The 23505-nt window shown below is 39.5% G+C and overlaps 2 protein-coding genes across 5 annotated transcripts; one reads left to right on the top strand and one right to left on the bottom strand.

The window, feature by feature from the left end:
- LOC104425528 (rab3 GTPase-activating protein non-catalytic subunit) lies at positions 1-4608 on the bottom strand. The gene is made up of 8 exons (XM_010038233.3): positions 4152-4608; positions 2734-2868; positions 1988-2176; positions 1681-1742; positions 1390-1547; positions 1012-1160; positions 785-925; positions 1-292 (listed from the first exon to the last, which is right to left on the bottom strand). The coding sequence occupies exons 1-8, from the start codon at positions 4494-4496 to the stop codon at positions 104-106; spliced, it is 1368 nt and encodes a 455-aa protein (XP_010036535.2). The 5' UTR covers positions 4497-4608; the 3' UTR covers positions 1-103.
- Positions 4609-6223: 1615 nt separating this feature from the next.
- On the top strand, positions 6224-23287 carry LOC104425527. Of its 4 annotated transcripts, XM_010038231.3 has the most exons (15): positions 6242-6812; positions 8078-8212; positions 8382-8461; positions 8597-8680; positions 9537-9624; positions 9740-9888; positions 10044-12048; positions 15558-15868; positions 16116-16431; positions 16529-16684; positions 16777-16918; positions 17575-17651; positions 18260-18399; positions 20979-21087; positions 22349-23287. In XM_010038231.3, the coding sequence occupies exons 1-15, from the start codon at positions 6645-6647 to the stop codon at positions 22541-22543; spliced, it is 4155 nt and encodes a 1384-aa protein (XP_010036533.2). In that variant the 5' UTR covers positions 6242-6644; the 3' UTR covers positions 22544-23287. The 4 variants fall into 4 exon arrangements, 1 of the variants encoding a protein (XP_010036533.2); XR_005547790.1 differs by lacking the exons at positions 18260-18399; positions 20979-21087; positions 22349-23287 and having other exon boundaries at positions 6229-6812; positions 16529-16658; XR_005547792.1 differs by lacking the exons at positions 17575-17651; positions 18260-18399; positions 20979-21087; positions 22349-23287 and having other exon boundaries at positions 6224-6812; positions 16159-16431; positions 16529-16658.
- Positions 23288-23505: the final 218 nt, after the last annotated feature.

Below are 23505 nucleotides of genomic sequence, written 5' to 3'. Positions count from 1 at the left end.
GAAAGGAAAAAAAAAACGGGAGGGATATATTTCTTGACACAAGCAGTGAGAATACAATTATGCGTTTCTTTAGTTTAGAGGAAACAAGAATAGTCCGCTAAAATCAAAGTTTTAGCTGTGAATATCTATTGATAACTGAGATTTGACCTGAATCACCATTTAACAGGAAAACTTCCAATGGGACATATGGAGACGAAACTGACGTTCCAAATCTGTAAGTGGGCTGCAGCATTTTGCTTCCTTTGGCACATGAAATAGCCAGAAGACGAGGTCCGGTTCTCATCTGCCACACCTGCGTTGAGTTTTCGATCAATGGCATATTCAATGGGAAGGACTGTCATGTGGTATCTGAATAAGACTTTTAGATAGTGAATCATGAATGAAACATTTTAAGTTCACTCAAATGAGATGACAAGGAAATTCAATCAAAATGTGTTCAAAATGGCGATCACAAATGTGTAGATGCATATAGTATGGTGATGATATGTACTAACATCCAGAATCCTCAAATGGTCTTGAGTTCACACCTAATATAGGCTCAGATATATTCCATTTACTTGGATGGAAACTGGTCCTAGATCAAGTACTTTTCCTTGTTCAACAAAAAGATGAAGAAAAGATGGCCAAAGCAACACAACCCCACTTAACAGAGCTGTGATCGGACTTAGCAATTACAAGTTTGGATTCTTAAGCAGAATAAAACACGTCATGTGTGTAAACATGCATGTGTGCACACGAATACCAGAGAGAGAGAGAGAGAGAGAGAGAGAGAGAGAGAGAGCACCTCAATGATTCCTTTTCTAGGTGCATGTATAGCAAGGCAGAGGCAGTAGTCACTCTTAGTTGCTTCGTAGTGAGAGGAACTTGAAGACAAACTATTGTTCACTAGCATCTCCATGAACAGACAGCTAGCATCACGGTATCCCTGGATAGCAGCAGAAGCCCATTATCAGGATGGGCGGAAAGATACAACATACTAATAAAATAATAGGATTAAATTTGAAGAGAAACCTTCCACAGACGCACTACCACCAGGGCCTGAGTATCTAATAGCAAAACACGGCCAAGTGAATCTGTTATTGCAGCCAGTGTACCACTGGGAGATAATGTGAGTTTTTCACCCTTCCTAGGATGATCCTTCAAACATGTCAATGGAGAAGCTGCAATTGAGAACCACCCGCTTGTTAGTACTTAAAATGATGACGGAACAGCTAGGACCCTGGAAACCAGACCAGTAAAATATCGATGTGAATAGAGATGCATGCTTGGCACTTAAACAACAGGGAAACAAGCTGGCCGAGGATTCGGCGACACCTGTGACTATTTTTCAGAGTAAATTATGTCAGTTGCGGTATCATTATCACCAAAATATACACAATAAAATATTACCTCGGGCAAACGATTGAGGTTTCACTTCTGATTTTTGCATTGACGCTTGGTCACTTCGCCATATCATTTTGGAGAAAGAAGCTATTGTTGAAAATGTCGCAGGCACAACCTTTGAGAGAATTGCTCCAACTATGGATCTATTTCTATCTTCTGAAAGTCTTCAAAAGCATGAAATTGAACTTAAAAAAGGTATTCAGAATCAATAGGGAACAGAAATAGGGGAAAGTGGCAAAAACCATCAAATAACCAGAAAAACTGGAATATAATGACATCAAGATTGCAAGCCCTAACCTGAATGCTGAAATTACGGCATCCTCACCAATGGTAATTGCACGGTAATACCTTTGACTTGACTGCCTAACAATAAAGGCAGCTGACTTCAAATATCAGTATAACTACAGATAGTTTCCCAAAAGTAGACAGAAGAACTAACTGCAGGACCCATTAATCTAGACAGCAAAATGAAATCTTCCCGTATTTTATGAGGAAAAAACATAGGGTATACGGAGAAATACAACACAAGCTCAGCTTAACCATTACATAGGAAAATAAATGTCTTTTGGCAAATTAGGCAAGAAAAGCAGTGGATGTGACCAACCTGAACTTCCATCAAAGGAGGGGGCATTATCCCAGTGATTGCTGCATCAGCACATGCACCGTACTTGTTGACATTCCATAACTGGTAGGGTAATTGTTCAAAAGTGCTTCCCGGAAAACCAGACTTTCGTCTTTCCATTTCATCCCAAAACTTAGAATTTGTTTCTTGAGACCATCTAGACAGCATGCTCTACATTGCAAAAGGAAGATGTGTAGCAGTGTCCGGATTAAGAGCTTAAGGAACTGAATAGTGAAGTATCGAAAGAACTAGGAAATTTTAGTGCTCATTTGAAAGTCTACTAGGAAATTTATGGTCTTCTTCTCTCTCTCTCTCTCTCTCTCTCTCTTTTTGTTTTGGGGGGTGGTTGGAAGTACATGAAAATTTGCTTTTATACAAATTTTGAAGACGAAAGTGCACAGGAAGATTTCACAAAGACAATTACAATTGTTCTAAATATATTAAAAATTTCCTCATTTAACAGTTAAAATATAACAGTCAATTAGGACCTACATTCCACTGTCTTGCGTTTGTTTCCTCAAATCAAAAGAGACAAGAAAAGTGAAAACAACTAAAACATCATCTTTATATTTTCAAATCAAGCTTATATTGCAACAGTTTTAACTATAAAAAAAATGAATGATCTTTAATATTTTCCTTGTTAAGAAAAGGCCAAAATTTCATTGCTTGACATAAAACATTCAATGAAATTCAGAAGAACATATTAATCAGTCGGTAGGAAAATTCACCTGTATATCAGATCCATCAAAACGAGCGATAACACCTGGCATTATAGCACAAACCTCCTCTGCACAAGTGTCTGTCGTCAGGTCTTTCTTAGTTCCCCGAACTCTCAATCTTAATATCCGGGCAGTATGTATTATCTGTGAGAACATATATTCAGCCATGCATTCATGTTATAAGATAATGCTTGCACAACGAAATTGTTAATATCCCCATTCAAATGAGTGAACCTATTCTAGATTGATAACGTGGTCAAGCAACACAGATAAGGAAAGGTATGTTCCATCAAAATTCTACCTATATCGCTCAGTAGACTTGGTTTTCCGCACAGAACTTATTTTGATTATTTCTTCCAATTAAAGACGAAATAAGGAAGAGATGAAAAGAATGGAACACAAAAAATAATGGTGCGAAACCAGCCAACCAATTAACATACATTGTTATTATAACTAGAGGCTCTAAGGACATGGTAAGTTAACCATGAGGCTTTTGTTTTTGCCACGTAGAAAAGCATTGACTTAAAAACTAAAATGGAAGGCTCCCTCAGTAAATGCAAGGATTTTGAGCAAAAAATGGAAAGGCATAAAAGCTTAAAGGGCCGAAGGGATCTAGACCTTCATTTCCAGTCCGCAGTCGAAGGAAATGACTACGGTCAAAGATATTTTTGAAGAACGCCGGAACACACTGATTCCTAATTGCCTGCAAGTTCCACCCTACCCGTTTGGTGTGGTTAAGAGCTAATTGCCAACAGATTTTCCATTATAACTGCTGATAAAAAGGTGACAATCAAACAGAATCACCGGAGGTCCCTAACAATTTTATGGTTATTTTTGAATAGATAATAAAGGAGTTGAAAAGTCCAAGTACATCAGAAATGTATTAGGGAGAGAGAGAGAGAGAGAGAGAAGCAAACAAAAGAAAAGCATCTCAAGGCTATACTCCATCCAAGCAAGAAGACCGAAGCCAAATAAATGAAGCAACCAAGATTTTGAACACTCAAAACAATCTTGTCTTGGTTTTTTTTTTTTTTTTTTAATTTCAAAATGCACCACATGATAGTGCAGCCCTCCTGGAATAGAGTCCCCATTATAGGGATCCACCAGTTTAATAGCTGGGCGGTGCGTCTTGGAATGATCCATACCGGCTTAGACGATCTAAAGATGTGATTTTGAATGCGTGAGGGGGCGAACTTACAATCGAGAAAGAGATGATCAAACAGATTCACCCGAATTCTTACAGATACAACAGCAGGACATGAGTAATGGAATTCATATCACGATCATGACAATCAGGAAGACATGAAATACCCAGTGGCTGGAAACGCACCCAAAGGAGTAATCTTCACCCCCAATTCCCACAGAAGAGAATGAAAAGAACCCAGCGGGGAGAAGGAACAGACGGGCGCCATCCAGCGAAGATTTACCTGCTTGTGGATCAAATCGCCGTTCAGCGAGTAGATCAGCAGGTGGCCGCGCGAGGTGCCGACGGCGACGACCCGGATCTCGTCGAAGACCAGCCACTCGACGGCGCTGATGAACTCGGCGTGGATCGGGGAGAGCTCCGGCCGGATCTTGATCCGGGGGGAATCGGGGTCGGACCACCCGATGACGAGGACGACGGAGCGGTCGGCGAGGGCGAGGGCGTGGGTGTCGAGCGCGCAGAGGAGGTTGGGGTTGTCGGCGAGCCAGCCCTCCTTGCCGGCGCCGACGTCGGCGAGGTCGTCGCAGGCGATGCAGCCGAGGTCGGTGGTGTGGCTCCGCCGAGCCATGGTCGGGTCGGGTCGGGGCCGGACCTCGTCAAGCCATTGTCGGATTCGCGCAGGGAGAGAATTAGCCTGACAGCTTTTGGTCGGATCGGTGATGTGATGATGATTGAAGAAGAAGCAGACCGCAGTAACTGTCGAATAGAGATGAGGAAAAAAAAAAGAATTTGTTTTATTTATTCAATATAAACTATATTTTCTACCCAAAGAAAAGAATCGAACATATTCCAATTTAGGACAATCGACACGGTTTGTACATGAAATGTTGTCTTTGAGCTTTTAAGTTTATTCACTATAATCAATGAATTATTGATAAATATTCAGCGAAATCTTTCAATTTGCTCAAATGACAAATTAAGCATTGCTTGATGACATTAGATTGTTATATGTTGAATCGGATACTTACAAATAACAAGTCATTACATCCACCTTTTATCCATCTATTATGAAGAGAAAAGATTATTTAATGCGTTAAAATGTCTATCGTTATTTAATGACAATGAATTATTATTTTATTATATAAAATTAATATCTAACTTATATAATTCACGCATAATTTGTTTTGCTCTCCGTGGTTCAAAATTAAAGAATTGAGGGACACATGAGTAGCTCTCATTTACTTGATTCAACACAACGGTGATATTGAATATTTTTATATAATTTAGATAGATTAAACATTTATTGATAGTTGATGAATCATATCGAATAAATTAAAATTCAAAAGTATGATATCGCAAGTTAGACTAAAATTCAGAAATTATTTATATCATTTTCTTTTTCAATTTTTTCTTTTTCAAATGATACAATGTTGTTGAAATTCCTTCCGACTCGAACAAGCCTCTACCTACGGATCGGCCAGTTAGAGGGTGGCATTGGGCGAGACGCAGGGCATGATATGATTGGCGACATCAATGCGCCGAATGAGACCGTTCAACAAGCACGTCCGTGACGTTTGCTTCAACAACATCGACACCTTCAAGTTCCTCATCCCTCACCGACCCTGAATGCGACTTTAGCTTGAGAGAGAGAAAGAGAAGGGAAGAAAACAAGGAAGTAAAAAAAAAAAAAATACCCCTAGCTTTGCCATGAAAAAATGGCACGTGTGCTCATTGGCGGACGGTGAAAATGTGATGGCTTACTTGAAACTGGGGACGATTGAGTCCCTCCGATCTATTTAGGAATTAGAAATTGGATTGAACAGGTACAGTTGAATAAAATCGATCACTTAGTGATGATCAAATGACTATGCAATGAGATAGACATCGGTGCTCCTCCTCGGGAGTCCAAAAAGATTAAGGAATGTCTATAACGAGAGGCTTGACTAAGAAATGAACATGTTAATAAAATATTCAATACATGCTCATTATATGGAAAAACAAGGGAGAAGTGTAAAAAAAAAGACAAAAACACGTTGCATTATTGTCAATTTAGTCGCCTAATAATTTTTGCTAGATACTGTTTAATAGATTTGGTTGACTTACGTGACACGGCTAATATTAATCTAAACAATTAATATCTTTTTCAAATATATATATATTTAATTTTCCTTTTCTTTTCTTCTCTTCCTCCCTCAGAATTTAGGGAGAATTGCCCATAAGAGCTCCTAATTTGGCCCCTTCCGTTACACTCGCCCCCGTCCGTTTAAAAGGAGTCGTCGTCGGGACCATCATTAAGAAAAGAAAGAAAAGAAGGAAAATCAAGATTCGAGCCGGAGCTCGGACCAAGGCCTAGAAAAGACCGATATTCGATTCGATTCGATTCGATTCGGTGGTCTCGCACACGTCCCGCGACACCTTTCCGCGCCCGACCCCTCCCCGGTTCTCCGCTTTCATCACCAAAATCCACCAAAACCCCCCCAAAAAAGCGCAAACTCCGCCGTTCGCACTCGCATCGATCGATCCATCCCTCCATCCATGAATCAATCCGGGCCGAGCTCGATCGAGAAAACCCCTTCACTCCCCGTCCAAGTTCTCTGCCCTCTCCGGTGCTGGAAGCAGCAAGGGTGAAGTGAATAGAAGAAGAAGAAGAAGAAGAAGAAGAAGAAGAAGCAGCGGGAAGGGGAAGGGCTAAGCCCTAGCGTTCGCGGCCCGCGCCGGAGGATTCCTCGATCGATCTTTTCTTCGGGGTGCCGTTGGGGGAGAGAGAGAGAGAGAGATGGCGGTGTCGGAGGAAGAGTGCTCGACGGCGAGGTCCGGGGCGCCCGCCTCCACGTCGCGCAACACTCACTACCTGGCCAAGTGCGTCGTCCGCGGCAGCGCCGTCCTCCACGTCGCCTACGGCCGCCTCCGCTCGCCGTCCTCCCGGGACATCGTCTTCGGCAAGGTTCCTTCTTTTTGCCCCCCCTTACCCCTCTCTCTCTCTCTCTATAATCTGTTATTAATATGGTGTGTTATTGGAGTTGGATGGAGAGTTCGCGAAATCATGCTCGATTCGCGGGGAACTTGTATGATTCAGTTCGATTTGTGCATCGACAGTACATATGCCTGGCTTGGTTCATTGATTGAAGCTTCTTTATTGTGGACTTGTTTGACATCTATCCACCTTGAAGGCTTTGGCTATAATTTTGATCAGTTCTGTAGAATTCAAGGGTCCGCAATGTGGAGGTGTGATTATTTGGAGATTGCTTGAATGTCACTCTTTTTCGCTACTTGCTCTTGCGATTTGTTTGGTTGGTTTATCAAGAGTTCGGAAGTGGAACTGAACAAGGCACTGTAGTGTACTGACTCGGTGTGTTGTCCAGTGATGAACTATCTCTTAGGAAGGTTTAACTGTTGAGAAATTAAAAGGAATTGCACCACAGGTGGCATGGAATTCTCCATCCACCGTGTCTCGTTGCTGGTGGGGGTGGTTTATTATGAGAAATCCCCGGAAATTGTTATTTGACATGGGCTTGTGTGCTTGTCTTCTGTATAAGCAATTTATATCTAGTATTACGTTGTCAGTAAGTATGGTTGTACATGATAATATACAAAGAAGAACTGGAAGCAAATCAGTTGGTGGACATATTGTTTTAAATCTGTGGAGTTCGAGTTTCCTTGTGAAGACATGTTCTGATATTCTTTTTTTCCCATTTATTGTATCTGTCCCTGGAATCCTACATTTGCATTTAAATTCTTCGGGTTTATTCTTGACAGTTAGTTGCATATGAGCCTTCCATACTTTTTGGCATGTGCTTAATATTCCTTTTTAACAGTTACGAATGAAATTGAATTGGTAGGAAAATAAGGAACATACATTACTTTCAGAATTGGTGCCACCCTAATCAAGCAGGGGATTTTCATCCTTGGTTGTGGGTGGTAAGCACAAGTGCAGCTCTTTAGTTTCATGGAGCCTGCAGGTTGTTAGGATAGAATTGCAAAACCAGCTGTGATAAATTATTTTATGGTTCTATAAGACTGCCTGTCACAAAATCTACCTATCCAATTTTGAGAATTTAGGTTCCGGCTACAAATGTGCCCCTTGTCTAATTTGGACATTTCCAGTTTTGCCTGATATCTTCCCACATCTTGCGTTTTCATGTGAAGGCAGTTATTTACTCATAATGATATTGTCTCCTCTAAATGTGATCCATGGATATTTTATAACAGGAGACATCCATAGAGCTGGCATTCATTGGTGCTGATGGGGTTGTGCAGTCCATCTGCGAGCAGTCTGTGTTTGGAACAATTAAGGATCTCGCAATTCTGCCCTGGAATGAGAAGTTTGATGGACATAACATTCAGGTCTATCAATATATGTACTTTTACACAACCTTCTTATTGGAGATATTTTATCATTTCTTATCTTCCATGGAAGAATTTTTTTTGGGATGTCATGAATGAAATTTCTTTTGCAAATTACAATGCACATGTCGGTCATTCTGAATGTTATTTCTTTTGTAATCTTATGAAGATGAAGGTGAAGGATCTTTTGGTTGTCATATCTGATTCTGGAAAGCTTTCATTTCTCACATTCTGCGGAGAAATGAACAGGTCATTTCATTTCCTTTTTATCTCTTCCTGTATCAAATTCGAGTCTGGAAGATTGTGTGGTTTGTGCGATCCTTATTAAGAGAGAGTGACAAGTTTTCTTATCTGGGAACAATGGCTATTTGTTCATTGACTCAGGTTTTTGCCAGTGACAAGTGTGCAACTGTCCAATCCTGGAAACTCAAGAAATCAGCTTGGTAGAATGTTAGCTGTTGATTCAGTGTAAGTGACATATGCAGTTATGAGATTCAGAAAACACAACTAAATCTGATGATTCCAGTTTGCTAGTGTGATTATATTTTGTTTGTGCTGGAATCATATTTATTTTGCATGTCCATAGAATTGATAGGCTTCTTTGTCTTACTCTGCAGCAAATTGCTTCCTAATTAGCAGTAATTGAGTTTCATACATAGAATAATTTTTGAAGCATAAGCTTGTCTCTTGAAGGTGAGTATATGTATGAGGAATAAGTAGGACAATTGGAAGTAAACTTTGTGATTGACATTTTTGGAAATGACTAAGCAATTCTAAGTTATATGAACTAGGTACTGCGTTGTTAGGATGTGATGTTTATGCAATCAGTAATTGAAAATCATTAAAGTTCTTGGCAGTTGCATCAACTGGAACTATAACTTTTCTTTCTTCAGATCATGAGAAAGTAGTCTCTGCAGTTCAAAACTACCATATGGATGATATCAAGAATCATATCAACAAAGACCAAAGTATTTGGGTCTCAGTTCCTTTAAAATCTTTTGTTGCATTCTATCCATATCTACCACTAGGCATACAGGACCTAGCTTTGTGAAACAGGTTATATGCTTGGGACAATGGCATCCATAGGTTTTAAATGTCAATTCTCTTTTTATGAATAACAAGGGAATGTCTTCGTTGTGGTCATATACAAAGTGGTGGAGAGTTGTATGCTACTCTATAGCCATCATATCCTTCGTGTTCAACATCCACTCTTTTTGTCCCAGCTCGTGTACCGACACATGTGCTTCAAATTTAACTTAAGAAACATTTATGATTGAGAATAATTTCAAGATCTTATGCCTCCTCTATGCTTTTCTCTGTCCAGAGGTGGTTTTGTAGCTGTTAGCGCATATGAGGACCGATTTGCTCTTTTCTCGGTTTCAGTTTCTGTTGGAAGCTATACCATTGATCAGGTCTGATGCAAAATTATATTTCTTTGTACATGTTTCTGGAATAAGCAGTCTGTGAGATCTTTAATTTTTATGATGTTCTCAGTGCCCAATTAATTTCATTGTGCTGCAATTTCAGAGGATTTTTTATCCCCCTGAGAATGGAGACACAATTGCTGGAAGAAGTTTCCAGAAGCCTTATATATCTGGAACTATATGGAGCATGTGTTTTCTATCAAATCATCCAAGTAAGGAGCATGATGCCGTGTTAGCCATTCTTCTGAATAGGTATGAATTATGGGTATTATGTCGTACTAGGAAACTTGTAATACACATTTTTATAGTTGTTCACACAGCTATTAGATGAATCTTACTTCCTATTCCAGTTTTGTATTTGTTTTGGTGCTCTGACACCACGTCAAGCTGATTTATCAGTTCTTCAGGAAGGGCGCGAGTCTGAATGAGCTGTTGTTATTCGGATGGAATGTTAGAGAGCACGACTTGCATTTTATTTCTCAGTACGTTGAAGCTGGACCATTGGCGCATAACCTCATTGAAGTTCCTCATCTTCATGGATTTGCCTTTTTGATGAGGCTTGGTGATATCCTCTTGATGGATCTTCGAGATGCTTGCAATCCCTGCTGTGTTTATAGGACAAGTTTGAATTCTTTAACTCCTTCAGTGGAGGAGATTGATGTGGTGGAAGAAACATGTAGTGTACATGACTTCAGCATGGATGATGAAGGGTCAAACGATGCTGCCTGTGCTTTGTTGAAGCTGAGGGATCATGACCCCATGTGTATAGATGATGAAGACTGCAATACTAAATTGAGCTCCAGATATGTCTGCTCATGGAGTTGGGAACCTGGAAACTCCAGAAATCAGAGGATGATATTTTGTGTAGATACAGGAGAATTTTTCATAATTGAAGTTCCATCTGATTTTAATGGTCTTAAAGTTAATTTATCTGAATGTCTATTTAGAGATCTACCTTGCAAGGCTCTTCTGTGGGTAGAAGGTGGATACTTGGCTGCAATTGTTGAGATGGGAGATGGGAAGATCCTGAAATTTGAAAATGGAAAGCTAACATATACAAATCCTATCCAAAGTAATTGTCCTATCTTGGATATGTCACTGGCAGATTTTCATGATGAAAAACAAGATCAGATGTTTGTTTGTTGTGGAGTGGCACCCGAAGGATCACTCAGGATTATTCGAAGTGGCATCAATGTTGAGAAGCTGTTGAAAACTGCTTCCATTTATCAAGGCATAACTGGTATTTGGACAATGAAGATGAAAGTGGCAGACTCTTACCATTCTTTCCTTGTACTATCATTTGTTGAAGAAACAAGGGTATTATCTGTTGGACTAAGCTTTACAGATGTGACTGATGCAGTAGGTTTCCGGCCTGATGTCTGTACTTCGGCCTCTGGCCTTGTAGGAGATGGTTGGCTAATCCAGATACACCGGAGTGCAGTGAGGCTTTGTTTGCCCACCAAGGCTGCCCACTCAGAAGGCATTCCTTCATCCTCACCAATATGTGCAACTTGGTCTCCCAGTAATGTTGGTATCAGTATGGGTGCAGTGGGGCATCATTTTGTGGTGGTTTCTACTTCTAATCCTTGCCTTCTAATAGTTCTAGGGATTAAAGTGCTTTCTACATATCAATATGAATTATTTGAAGTGCACCATCTTAGATTTCAAAGTGAAATTTCATGCATTGCTGTACCTCAGAATTACTTTGAACAAGAACAGTCCTGTTCCTATGTCAATGGAAGAGACATTAAGCATACTGAATCTCTTCCTCGAGGTGTTCATATTGGTAATATCATTGTTATCGGCACGCATAGGCCTTCTGTAGAAGTCGTGTCTATCATTCCTGATCAAGGCCTTCGGGTGATTGCATCAGGGACCATATCCTTAACAAGTACCATGGGCACTGTAGTCAGCGGCTGTATCCCCCAGGATGTAAGGCTTGTATTAGTTGACAAATTATATGTTCTTTCTGGTTTGAGGAATGGAATGCTCCTCCGTTTTGAGTGGCCTACAGCCTCATGGATGAATTCTTCAGAGTTACTATGTCAGAATTATTCTGGTAGTTCTTATTGTGGAAATGCATATGCAGCAATGTCAGAGATAAAGGCAAATTATTTCAGCCGAGGAATGTCTACTGCTTCATCTGGGAAGTTTGGAGATAGCTTTCCTATTGATCTTCAATTAATAGCCACTCGTCGAATTGGCATAACTCCTGTTTTTTTGGTGCCCTTGAGCGATGCTTTGGACTCCGACATGATTGCTCTCAGTGATAGACCCTGGCTGTTGCAAACAGCGAAGCATAGCCTATCTTTTACATCAATTTCTTTTCAACCTTCAACTCATGTAACTCCAGTTTGTTCGGCTGAGTGCACCAAGGGAGTTCTATTTGTTGCCGAAAACAGTCTACATTTGGTGAGTATTGATCTTATTCCTATAGTTCTGGTGGCTTTCTCTTGTTAGATTGCTCTTTATTTTCATTGCGTTTGAAGCACTTCAATGTCATTCAAAATCAGCAGTTTGATAGCGCAAGTGTCCTTTACATCAGCCATGACCTCTAAATATGTGCAGTACTGATTTGTTATGACTTCTTTTTTTAAGTCCTAATTTTTTTCTTTTGGGGCTAAGGAGAAATTCGTACTTACAAAAGCATTGGGAACTGTCCTCTACAGTGATTTATTTGAACTAGATCGACGAAGAAAATATGTCTAAATACCCATTTAAAAAGATTTAGAAAATCTATATTGGTTGCAGGTTTAATGCATCGTGTTGACTCCCAGAACAACTGGAGTGAAGAAGAAAAAAAGTTATACTCTTCAAAAATCCTCCATTCGTCCCTGAATGAAAATACAGATTAAAGTTTTGTATTCTACATTTCCAAACAAACAACTGTTGGGCTCTAGGCAGAGTTGCTGGATAACATAATTCACATTTCACAATCAATCCACAATGGAAGCACTATTCCTTTTATGCTGTACTGGCAATTTTGACCACTAAATAATCGTTCCTGAGCTGTATATTAAGCATCATACGTACATACGACCTGTTTTGATTATTGTAATCCTAATCTTAGGCTTGTATTTATTAACTACGAATGTCCAACTTTAGTAAACAATGGAGTCTTTTAACTATGCATCAAACATGATACTGTCGACACAGTCCTAAAAAGAACTGAATATTTGTGTCTTAGTTCAAGCACACAATCTCAGCAAAGGACGTTCTACATTCTGTGTTTCTGCTCCACATGCCAGAGCGATTGACATCCTAAATAACCTTGCTTGTACACCCGTTATGTTCCTTCCAACTGTTGCCCCGCTAAATCCAGTCCATGTGTTGAGAAAAGAGCTATTATTGCTGTTTAGCACGGTAGCAGATAATGATATTTAGCATCTTTGACGTGGAAAAAGATCTACTTGCAATCAGAGGTCTTTTTTTCTTGACTTCATGAGCTATAAGAATGTTATCTATTGCTGCTTCTTAGGTAAAAGACAATTGTGCTTTAAGCTGTCTGCCACCCTTAAATGGTCCTCCAGGGATAAGTAGCTTTACCATAGGTTCACTTCCTTGATTAGTCAGCTTATGAAATTGTTATTTGGTTCCTGCCTTTTGTCTGTCAAGTGGAAGTTTTTGGTTGAAAAGGGTAAAAATACCTTTTTCTATAGATCTCTTATTATTTTGGATTGCGACTTCCATATGATTGACTGAAGTAGCCAAACTCAACCTTCTTTTGGGAACTCTATATGGACAGTTCACTAATATTTTTGGCTATTTCACCCATGAATAATAAAGATTAGGAACTTGAAAGGCTAAGTGCTCTGTTAATTGTAAATTGTGATATTGTGAGAACTTGAAGAAACTTGTAGTTTAATTAATATATTTTTGAGACAAAACTCCTTCCATACATCATAGCAAATCCCTTTTACTGTTAATGTATTTTTGAGACAACACTCCTTCCATACATCACAACAAGTCCCTTTTCTGGGATCAGTAAAATAAAAGCCAACCAGTTGTGCAACCCCTTTGACAGTTCCAAATTAAAAGAGTATTAAGATATATGCAAGCATGCAAACTACTCTTCTAGCGGGCCATGAGTTCATTGCCAATTGTTGCGGCTCAAACTTTCTTGAGTGCATATGTGATCAATTTCCTGGAGTATTAAGAGAAAAACATGATGCTTTTTCTTTGCAGTTTTACCGAATGATGCAGACTCTCTGCATTAGCATATTTAACTCGTCATCGCACTTTCATTAACTTCATTCAGTAGTTGTGCCCAATGTTGCCAAGTAGAGTGGAACCTTTTATTAATACTTGGCTGAAACACATGATGCTAGGAAAACATTAGGTATACTCTTTTAGTTGCCCAGAGAGCTCACATTAAAATAACTGAAAATGAGAATACATGCACTCTGATACCGGTGATCTAGAATTTCTTACTATGAAGGCTATGCAAATTTTTCTGACATAGTCTGGAGTTTTCAACATAGAAGGCAGGCTTAATTGGCTAACCAAAGTGCTTTGTGGGGATTGCCATTGGTTACTAAACGGGTGTGCCAAGATAAGAATGCTTTCAGGGAAGTTTAGTTGTCCAAGAACAGATGTTAGATGGAAGTATGTATGAGAAGAACTGTTGTGAACTTGATGCTTAAGGCTGCGTTTGGTTCAGCATTTGCAATGGGCTTTGAGTCCAATGCAAATGCTGAAAGCCCAAAGCTACTTAGGGAAAATGCAATTGTGTTTGGTAAAAATTTTTTGCAAATGGACTTTGAGTTGAATGTGCGTTTGGTAAAGAAAACTTTTGCAATGGGCTTTGATGGGTATAATATATATATATATATATATATATATATATATATATATTTTATTTATTTATTTTTTTGAAAATTCAGCTAAACCCTTCGCCGAACCGGCGAAGGGCTGCGGCCGCCGGCGAGCCAGATCTGGCGCGCTGTGACCGTTGGCTGAGGTCGCCCGAGATTGGGAGACCTCCGCGAGGGTCATGCGACCAGTGAGGGCCGCCGAGGTCGCCCGACCTTGGGCGACCAGGGTCACTCAATCCAGGGGCCGCGCGACCCGGGCGACCGCCGCTTGGGTCTCGCGGCTGCGGGCGGCTCTCGCCCGGGTCTCGCGAGGGTCGCCGTTGCGCGACCCTCGCGAGACCTAGGTGGCGATTGCTTGGGTTGCGCGGCCCCGGGTCGAGTGACCCTCGCCGGAGGTCGCTTGACCTCGGGCGACCTCGGCCCGACGGCCGCCGGCGCAAATGTGGCTTGTCGGCGGCCGTGAAGGGCTGCTCCTTTTTCAATTAAAAAATAAATAAATACAGGGGTAATAACGGAAATATGAAAAATTAATGAGGGTAGTTTAGGAAGAGAAAAATGTTTTCAGCATTCCCAAGGGCTGGCTTTCATTTGAAAGCTCCTTGAGATTGGTTGCCAAACATCCATATTTGGGCTGAAGGGGCTGTGGGGGCTGAATGGGCTTTCTAAATGCCCATCCAAACGCACCCTAAGCTGCTGGTCAAAAGTGCTGGCCAATGCCTGGGATATTGTGATTCGAAGATGCTTGTACTGAGACATTTTTTCACAGAATTGTGAAAAACTATGAGGCAGAACTGCTTACTCAGAAGATCTTTATTTTGATTTTTATTTATTTCTTTATTTTATTCCAAGGCTTCATAGGTGTTGTTAGCAAGCTATTTGTGGGCGGTGCTGATGATGCATCATCCCCGTGCTGTTCAATACCTTCCCTTCCACCAAAGATGGTAGTAATCGTGGACTTCAGAGTTAATGATGTTTCATGTCATACATATTGCATTCATTTCTAAAGCTCCACTGTGTCCTTCCAAAATTACTTTCTATTAAAAAGGAATGTTGTTGACACAGTAACATTTATTAAGGATATCACCATGATGTTCTGTATTTTGCAAGGTGGAAATGGTGCATAGCAAGAGGCTTAACGTACAGAAGTTTCAGATTGAAGGTACTCCACGAAAGGTCTTGTATCATAGCGATAGCAAGCTGCTACTTGTGATGAGGACTGAATTAAGTGCTGATACATGCACGTCAGACATATGTTGCGTGGATCCTTACAGTGGCTCAGTGTTGTCAACTTTTAAACTTGAACCTGAAGAAACTGGAAAATGCATGGAGTTAGTAAGGGTTGGGAGAGAACAGGTAGTTGTGATTGGGACCAGTCTATCTTCTGGTCCTGCTATAATGCCCAGTGGTGAAGCCGAGAGGTATACCTTCTTGCTAACATCCTACTATTTCTGTTAGTATTAAATTTTAATTAGATTTGGTCTGTCATGAAATAAAGATGCCATGTCATTTTGTATTTGATTCTGTTGCTTTCTGGAATTTATCTCTATTACCAGTTCATTCAGTACCTGTAATTATAAAATCTCAGAGATCTACTTGTGGCACTGTTGACTCATCCTTCTCTTTTTACCCTGATGATGTTTTTGCTAACTGGATGGTTTTCGACAGTACCAAAGGCCGTCTGATTGTGCTGTGCCTTGAGCGAATGCAGAATTCATTTGGTGGTCCAATGGCATTCTTCAGAAAGGCGGCTTCATTTTCTCAACACAGTTCGCCATTTCGTGAGAGTGTTGGATATGCGTCTGAGCAGCTATCGAGTAGTAGTTTCTGCAGCAGCGAAGATGATATTAATTGTGAAGGAATCAAACTTGAAGAAAGTGAAGTATGGCAGTTTCGGTTGGCTTATGCGACTACATGGACAGGAATGGTGCTTGCCGTTTGTCCTTATCTGGATCATCATTTTTTGGCATCAGCTGGCAATACTGTAATCTTCATTACCATATCTTTTGCTATTTTAGTCCATGAAAGGACAGGATATTTTTCGGCTCTACTGATCATATTGTTGGTGTCTTTTTTTCCAGTTTTATGTATGTGGTTTTACGAATGACAATCCACAAAAGGTAAAAAGGCTTGCTGTGGGAAGGACTCGTTTTATGATTACTTCTTTGACGTCGCATTTTACCAGAATTGCTGTTGGTGATTGCCGTGATGGTATACTTTTCTACTCTTATCATGAGGTCTGTAGCATTTCCTTAGTTCTGGAAACTACGTTTTTCCTGCTTATTCTTTGGTTCATGAATGTTCATTAGGGAACTTCTTTTGATGCCAGGAAGGCAGAAAACTAGAGCAAGATTACTCTGATCCATCCCAAAGATTAGTTGCTGATTGTACTCTTGTGGATGTCGACACAGCTGTTGTTTCAGACAGGAAAGGGAGTATTGCTGTCTTATCTTCTCCTGATCGTACTGAAGGTTATTAATTCTTCAACCACTGTACATCGGGAAATAACTCTGGATGTGAACTGATGTGAAACTTATACTTTGTCATGTGCACTATGTCTGTATAGGCACTGTCGTAGCGATGTGAGCATCTGCAATTAATAACATTAGAAGGCTAATGAAGATAGAAGTATCTTATTACTAGACTGGAGCATCTAGACGGGTTAGAGGATTACTTATGATTCTTATGGAGCCACAGTTTTATCTTTTTTACTAACCTTGATTTACTATAAAACAATACTTCACTAAGAATTGCTACCATAGTTAAAAGTTCGGGGACGACATTGCACATTGGGCTAAAGTTTAAGGAGTATATTGAACAAATTAAAATTTCAGGGACTACATTGCACATTAGGCCAAAGTTCATGGACTATTTGTGTCATTATCCCATTAAAGAAATGGTTCTTCGAGATAGCATGGTGTTTGTCAAAGAGGGTGAACTGTTGTTTGGCCTTTGATAGGAGACATATAGCCAGCTCCACTAAGTTGAATGAGTGTTTATTGAATTTTCATTTTGTGATTGTTGTTTGAAGAATAGTTGTTGCTTTGTCTATGCTGTTGATCCCTTTATTTCCTCGACCAAGTTTGTTTTCCTCTTTTGATTTCTGTCAATTTATTCTCCTTATCAGATAATGCAAGTCCAGAGAGCAACTTGACATTAAGTTGTGCCTATTATATGGGAGAGATTGGGATGAGCATCAAGAAGGTAATTCTTGTTATTGGCATGTAGCTGTTGTACAGAAAGTTTACAAGCATTTGGCTTTCAATTTGTTTAGTTGTCTATACGTGCAGAGCAGAAAGTTTACAAGCATTTGCTTCTGCTTGTGGAAGGTTTGGAAACTTATTGATGACATTGTTCGAGTATAAAACTAGAAAGTAAAACCATTCTAACATTGATAAGATTGGAGCATGACATTCAATGCAGTTGAGAGCTCAAATTGATTTGTTAAGATTTCATAAGCATTCAATCCAAACCTTGAAAGTGAAATTAGGTATGACTTAAAAGGTTTTGGCAAGAAATGACTGAATATTTGAATGAGTGAAATTAATTCGATTTTCACTTACTGAAATTCTCTTTTAGAGTTGCTAATTTTACTAGATTATTTCTTTCACTTTCAATTGTTGTTGATAATATCAATTAGTTGAATGTGTTAATTGTTGGTACATTTGGGAGCTTCTTTTCTGGCAGCATGTTGTTCATCTTATTGCTAGGCACGCTCTTTGGTTGGGCTTAAGTTGGTGCTGATGATCTGTTTCATATTAGGATGTTATTGTCCTCTGTCTCTGATGATGTGAACTATATTTTATTTGCAGGGATCCTTCTCTTATAAGCTCCCAGCTGATGATGTGTTGAAGGCATCTGATAACCCAATTTTGAATGTTGACTTGGCCCACAAGATTATCATTGTCAGCACATTACTAGGAAGTATAACAGTCTTTATTCCAATATCAAGGTATGGCTATTTCAGAATTTACTTCCTTCATGGGCAGAGATTTGAGTTAGTATGCATACCTGTAGCATACATTCAAGTAGATACTTGTCTTCAACTTGTGTGGAAGATTTTTCTGGGGTGCCTTGCCTGTGTCATTCAAGGTTGATGTTGATCAAGTAAGGAAGATAATAGCAAGTTAAGACTTCTGTTTCCAAATTGCAAAAGCGATGATTTACTGAAAGATGCCATACTGATATTCCCCTGAAGTTTGTATAAGAAGTGCAGGAAGCTTTTGGAATATGAAAGGAGTGATTTTTGTGTCCGAAGCATTAATGGTTTTGGTTTTTGCTGCTTTAAGTCCTAGCTTTGCACATCTTCTCTGCCCGGGGAAGGTTTGGAAACTTATTTAGGAGTTGGAGGATGTACTCTTTATGTCCAAGAAAAAATCATTTTCACGCTTTAATAAATTTATGAAGGCAAGAGCCACCATTTGTAGCTTTACATGTTGTTTTTATCATGCACTTTGGGAATACCTTAGCTGTTAGGATCAATGTTTGGCTACTCACAGACATCTTCACCTTATTTCCGTGAATTTAGATAAGAGAAGGCCTAATGGATTTTAGTCCTCTATGTCTTCTATCTTTGACAGTGATTTGTCATGATTGATTCATGGTATGTTTGGTGTTTGGGATATTGAGTTGTTCACTTGAGAATGATCATTTTGGGTATTTTAAAAGTAGAACTAGGTTGCCCCATGAGGCACTGTGTCTACATATGATTTTCTTTATAATTGGTAGCTTAGCATGGTAGTTTCTGTCTGAGATTTTCTTTGTGAGGTGAATACTTTATTGAATTATAATTGGTGGTACAGAAAACTCTTTCATGGTATTTTACATCCTCTTTACATCATAAATTGTTCTCATGAGAAGCTTCTAGTGCAAAAGCCCCTCATTTCCTTTCATTCCTGGTATGTTGAAGTCCCAATTTAGCTGATTCTCAATCTTCAACAGCTGAGAGAACTGAATGATGCGCCACCTTCCTTGGTCTGCTCTTTAGCAACAACCAGTCAATTTATGATATTCCTCACACCTTGATGACTTCTAATACTGTAGATAATATGCTGGAACCGATATTCTGTCAAGTTACCTTTACCACATATTAATTGGGGACAACCCGCTTTGTCATTGTCAAATTTCTCCATAATATGTGCTAGTGATGAGGCTTTTGCTGTGGAATTGTATCAGGAGAACGTTGAGGTTGAAGATCTGAGGTTTTAAGTTTTACAGCACCACAATTTAGTAAAGACAGCAGAGGTGTTTTATAGGTTTTGGGATGCCTCTTTTAGTTGCCATGGAAAGATCATTTCTGTATGTTAGTGTGGCTGTCATGTTGTGGCTAGACTTGGTTATTTATACATGCAAAAGAAATTTCCAAGTTTTAGTTGTGCTTGGTACTGTTCTGTGCTGACAATTGGCATGCTAAGTACCGCTAATAGACTTCTTTGGCTAAGGTGTTAGTGGGGTTTTCCTTCCTTTCTTTAAAGAGGGGATCACTTTTGATAAACAAGTTAAAGAGAGTGAAGAACTAAAGAGGAGAGACACTTTGGGCTGTAGTTTTAGCTTTGGATGTGAGAAGTGAAGCAAAGCCCAAAAAATAATCCCTTTATTGGTGGCACTAGGTTATGGTGCCCAGAAAAGTCTTATATTGCTCATATCCTGCCTCATGAAATCCAAGCTCTTTTTATTTATTGGTTCACTTTATTGAAGAATCTGATAGTTAAAGAATTTGGAGTATGAAATGAAGAAAAATACAACCTTGTAAACTTGTTTGATACTGATAAGTTCAACACACAATGACATTGGCTATGGGTCAGTAACTATGCTTGGCATAATTGCACTCTTGTTTAGGCATCTAAATTAGTGGAGACCAAAAATATCTAGAAATATAGCTTTAAATCTGGCTAATAATCTATTTTATCATCTTTATTAGTTCTTTACTTTATTATTATTATTATTATTATTATTATTATTATTATTATTATTATTATTATTATTATTATTATTTTTTTATTTTTAAAGTAAAGGGTATTTCATTTAGAGGGCAACAAGGGTATACCTTCCCATGTACAAAAACTATATGAAAGATAAGGAGTCCAATAGGTCAATGAAAGCATTTACACCGAAACTCGAGGCATCAAAAGTGACTATTTGTTTCAGATCCAATCCGTATATGGAGATTTTTTTTTGCCTTTTTATTTAGTATGATTCCCTTGTTACACCATACATCCGTAGCATGAATTTGTTAAATATTGTTGCCAAGCATAGGACACTTTCTTTTCATATTTATGCAGCATGTTGCTTTAATGCCGTGGAAGGCCGTTGTGAATGTAATGCATATTCTGATCGTTCTGTTAGACGCATTCAACTGCGTCATGTGTGGGGAAGCGTTTGCTTGAATGTGGAGGTTGGACCAAAGTGTCGATGCTCTTTCAGTGTGAAAATTGTTGCAGCCTATTGAAGCAAATGGTGATTTTGTGATCGTCCTCTTGTTATTGATTATTATTCGACTTAATGTAATGCTTAAAATCGCCATGCCTGCAGGGACGAGTATGAACTCCTAGAAGCAGTGCAGGCTAAACTTGCCGTTCATCCATTGACTGCCCCAGTTTTAGGAAATGATCATAATGAGTTCCGTAGTCGTGAAAATCTGGTAAGGACTGATGCACTCTCTTGTTGCGGTTATCTATATACTGCAGATATGAAATTTTTTTCGAACTATGAAATTAGCACTTCAGTTATTATCTCCTTTTCTGTACTCGAGAGTCATTGAAATGTTTGTCCTTTTTGAACATTGTGGCGATTAAATACGTAACTTCTGCCTTTCTGGACAGATGTGTGTGCATCACCACGATGCCAATTTTACCTTGCATTAGTGGAGCCCTTGGTGGAGTTGAAATTTTGTTTCAGTTTTTCAAGCACATGTGATTTCACAATTTCATTTTCAGATACAGAGATTGTCCTACTTCAAATTAGTAACGTGGTCCTGCTATTTGATCATTTTATTTGCGAGTGCTCTCTGTTGTGTAAGAGCAGGCATACATAGTTACTAATGACACTTGTCTTAAAAGCTTAGCATCAGTCTTAAGAAAGCTTCTTGGGGGTTGGGGTGTGGGGCCTGTGCCAGCTGGTGAGGGGTACAATTTTGTGAACCTGTGAATGACCCACCTTTGCTTGGGGCAGAAAGCCTTCTTGTTGGAAATGATATCCTTCTAGTATTTTAAAATCTTTATAAAGAATCCCAGACTACCGCTGTAACTTGAACCAGAACAACTTCCATCTATCCCGTTGTCTAATGGCCTAACAGTATTGGAGAAAGGGGAAGCGCACTTTGGGCTGACAGTGCTATTTACTGATTGAGGGGTTTATATGCCATGTGAGTAAAACGATGAGAGAAGCTCTGAGTCTAACACATCCTTAGGAGAAAATTGGGGAAACACAAAGCTTGATGAAGATATAAAGGAGTTTCTGTCATCAGAATATGACTTAAATCGTGCATGGATTTGGTTATTTGGTCCAGTGGCTACTTGTACATAATAACCCCCTCAATGGAGAGACGCAGAATAATTATGACACATGGCAAGTGAACTCTGCTTTGGTAACCCTGCTTTGGTGCAATGTAAAGATTTCACAAACAGGCGGAAAAAGTTCAGTAGTATGTGAAAAACTATATGTTAGAATGTGAATTGATTACTCTATGCTCTTCCTATCAATTAGGTTTCTTCATAATTTTCAACTCCTCTGTGTTTATTGTTGTGCTGTTAACCCTCTGCCGCCCCCTTGTCTCCAAGAGAGTTATTGAATTTAGAAAGTCTTTGTAACTGAAAGAAGAGCCTGGGAACAATGACATTATCTGCATTCGTTTCATCCTTCTTACCTCTGTCTTAAGGTTTCTCCTGATTCTTTTGTTGAAGGGTGGGATACCTAAGGTTCTAGATGGTGACCTGCTCTCTCAGTTTTTGGAGCTTACAAGCATGCAACAGGAGGCCATACTATCACTACCTCTTTGTGCACCAGACACGGTCAAATTGAGTTCAGTACCATTTTCTCCTATTCCGGTCAATCAGGTCGTGCAACTCCTCGAACGGGTTCATTATGCTTTGAATTAGTCCCAGACATTGCAAGTTTCTTTAGGTCGAGCTGTGGATACATATTTGCTCCATGCTTTATCCATGGAAAGATTCTGTCAAGCTGCAGAATATGCCAAAGGCACCGTGTTTGCGGCAGCACAGTCTGCATTAAGCGATGAAGTGTTATCTGAGATGCTCAAGTATAACATGGGAAGTTACAAACTCAGATCGAAGACCATATCAATACTACGCGAGGGTGGAGAATTTTGCTACATTGAAGCTTTGTGAACTCCAATTCTCTTACCCAGGATGATGTCATGGGCCACTAAGTTTGCCTATATGGGTAAATTATACGGTTCGTTCGTTTTGCTAGAGCATTAGAGGTGCAGCGGTTTGTACATTTGTGCTGTATATATGATGACAAGGACCTTACTTTCTTCTTTCTGGCTACATACCTTTCCAAGTGAATTTACAGAAGATGAATCGTGATGTTTCTGGCTGCAGGCCTCTTCAAAAAGAGTGCTTTGTTCTCACGCATGGAGAGGCGATATTACTCTTTCGTACGTGAGAGGCATTACGATTGGAGACAGGTCGAATTGATTGTATGCACAATACCGTTTGACAGAGTCCCTGCGGGGTCTAGTGGACACACTTTTTTGTGGTGATTCTTTTATTATTTAAGATTTGTCCGATAATGTCTGGAAGTGGTGTAGGTTTCTCAAGTTGATGTGCAGGGTACTTTGCTATGCATATTAAGGATTTGACCTTGGAGATTGAAAAGCATTGATCGTACTTGCTTTGCATTAGAAGGATTTTACGTGTTTCTTGCGGAACATAAATCGGAACACCAGTGAAACGTAGAAAGTAAATCATTTAAAAGGGATTTGGCAAAATCAGTACAAGTTCAATAGTGCTCATTGTACTTTTAAAGATGTCAACAGAACTTATTGTAATGTTCCCTCTTCATTTTAGTAGTGTCAATTTTTCTTCATTTAAATATT

The sequence above is a fragment of the Eucalyptus grandis genome, chromosome 11, assembly GCF_016545825.1.
Source record: "Eucalyptus grandis isolate ANBG69807.140 chromosome 11, ASM1654582v1, whole genome shotgun sequence".
Classification (NCBI taxonomy): domain Eukaryota; kingdom Viridiplantae; phylum Streptophyta; class Magnoliopsida; order Myrtales; family Myrtaceae; genus Eucalyptus; species Eucalyptus grandis.
Note: the sequence above shows the minus strand (reverse complement) of the source record. Positions and strands in the feature narration are given on the sequence as shown.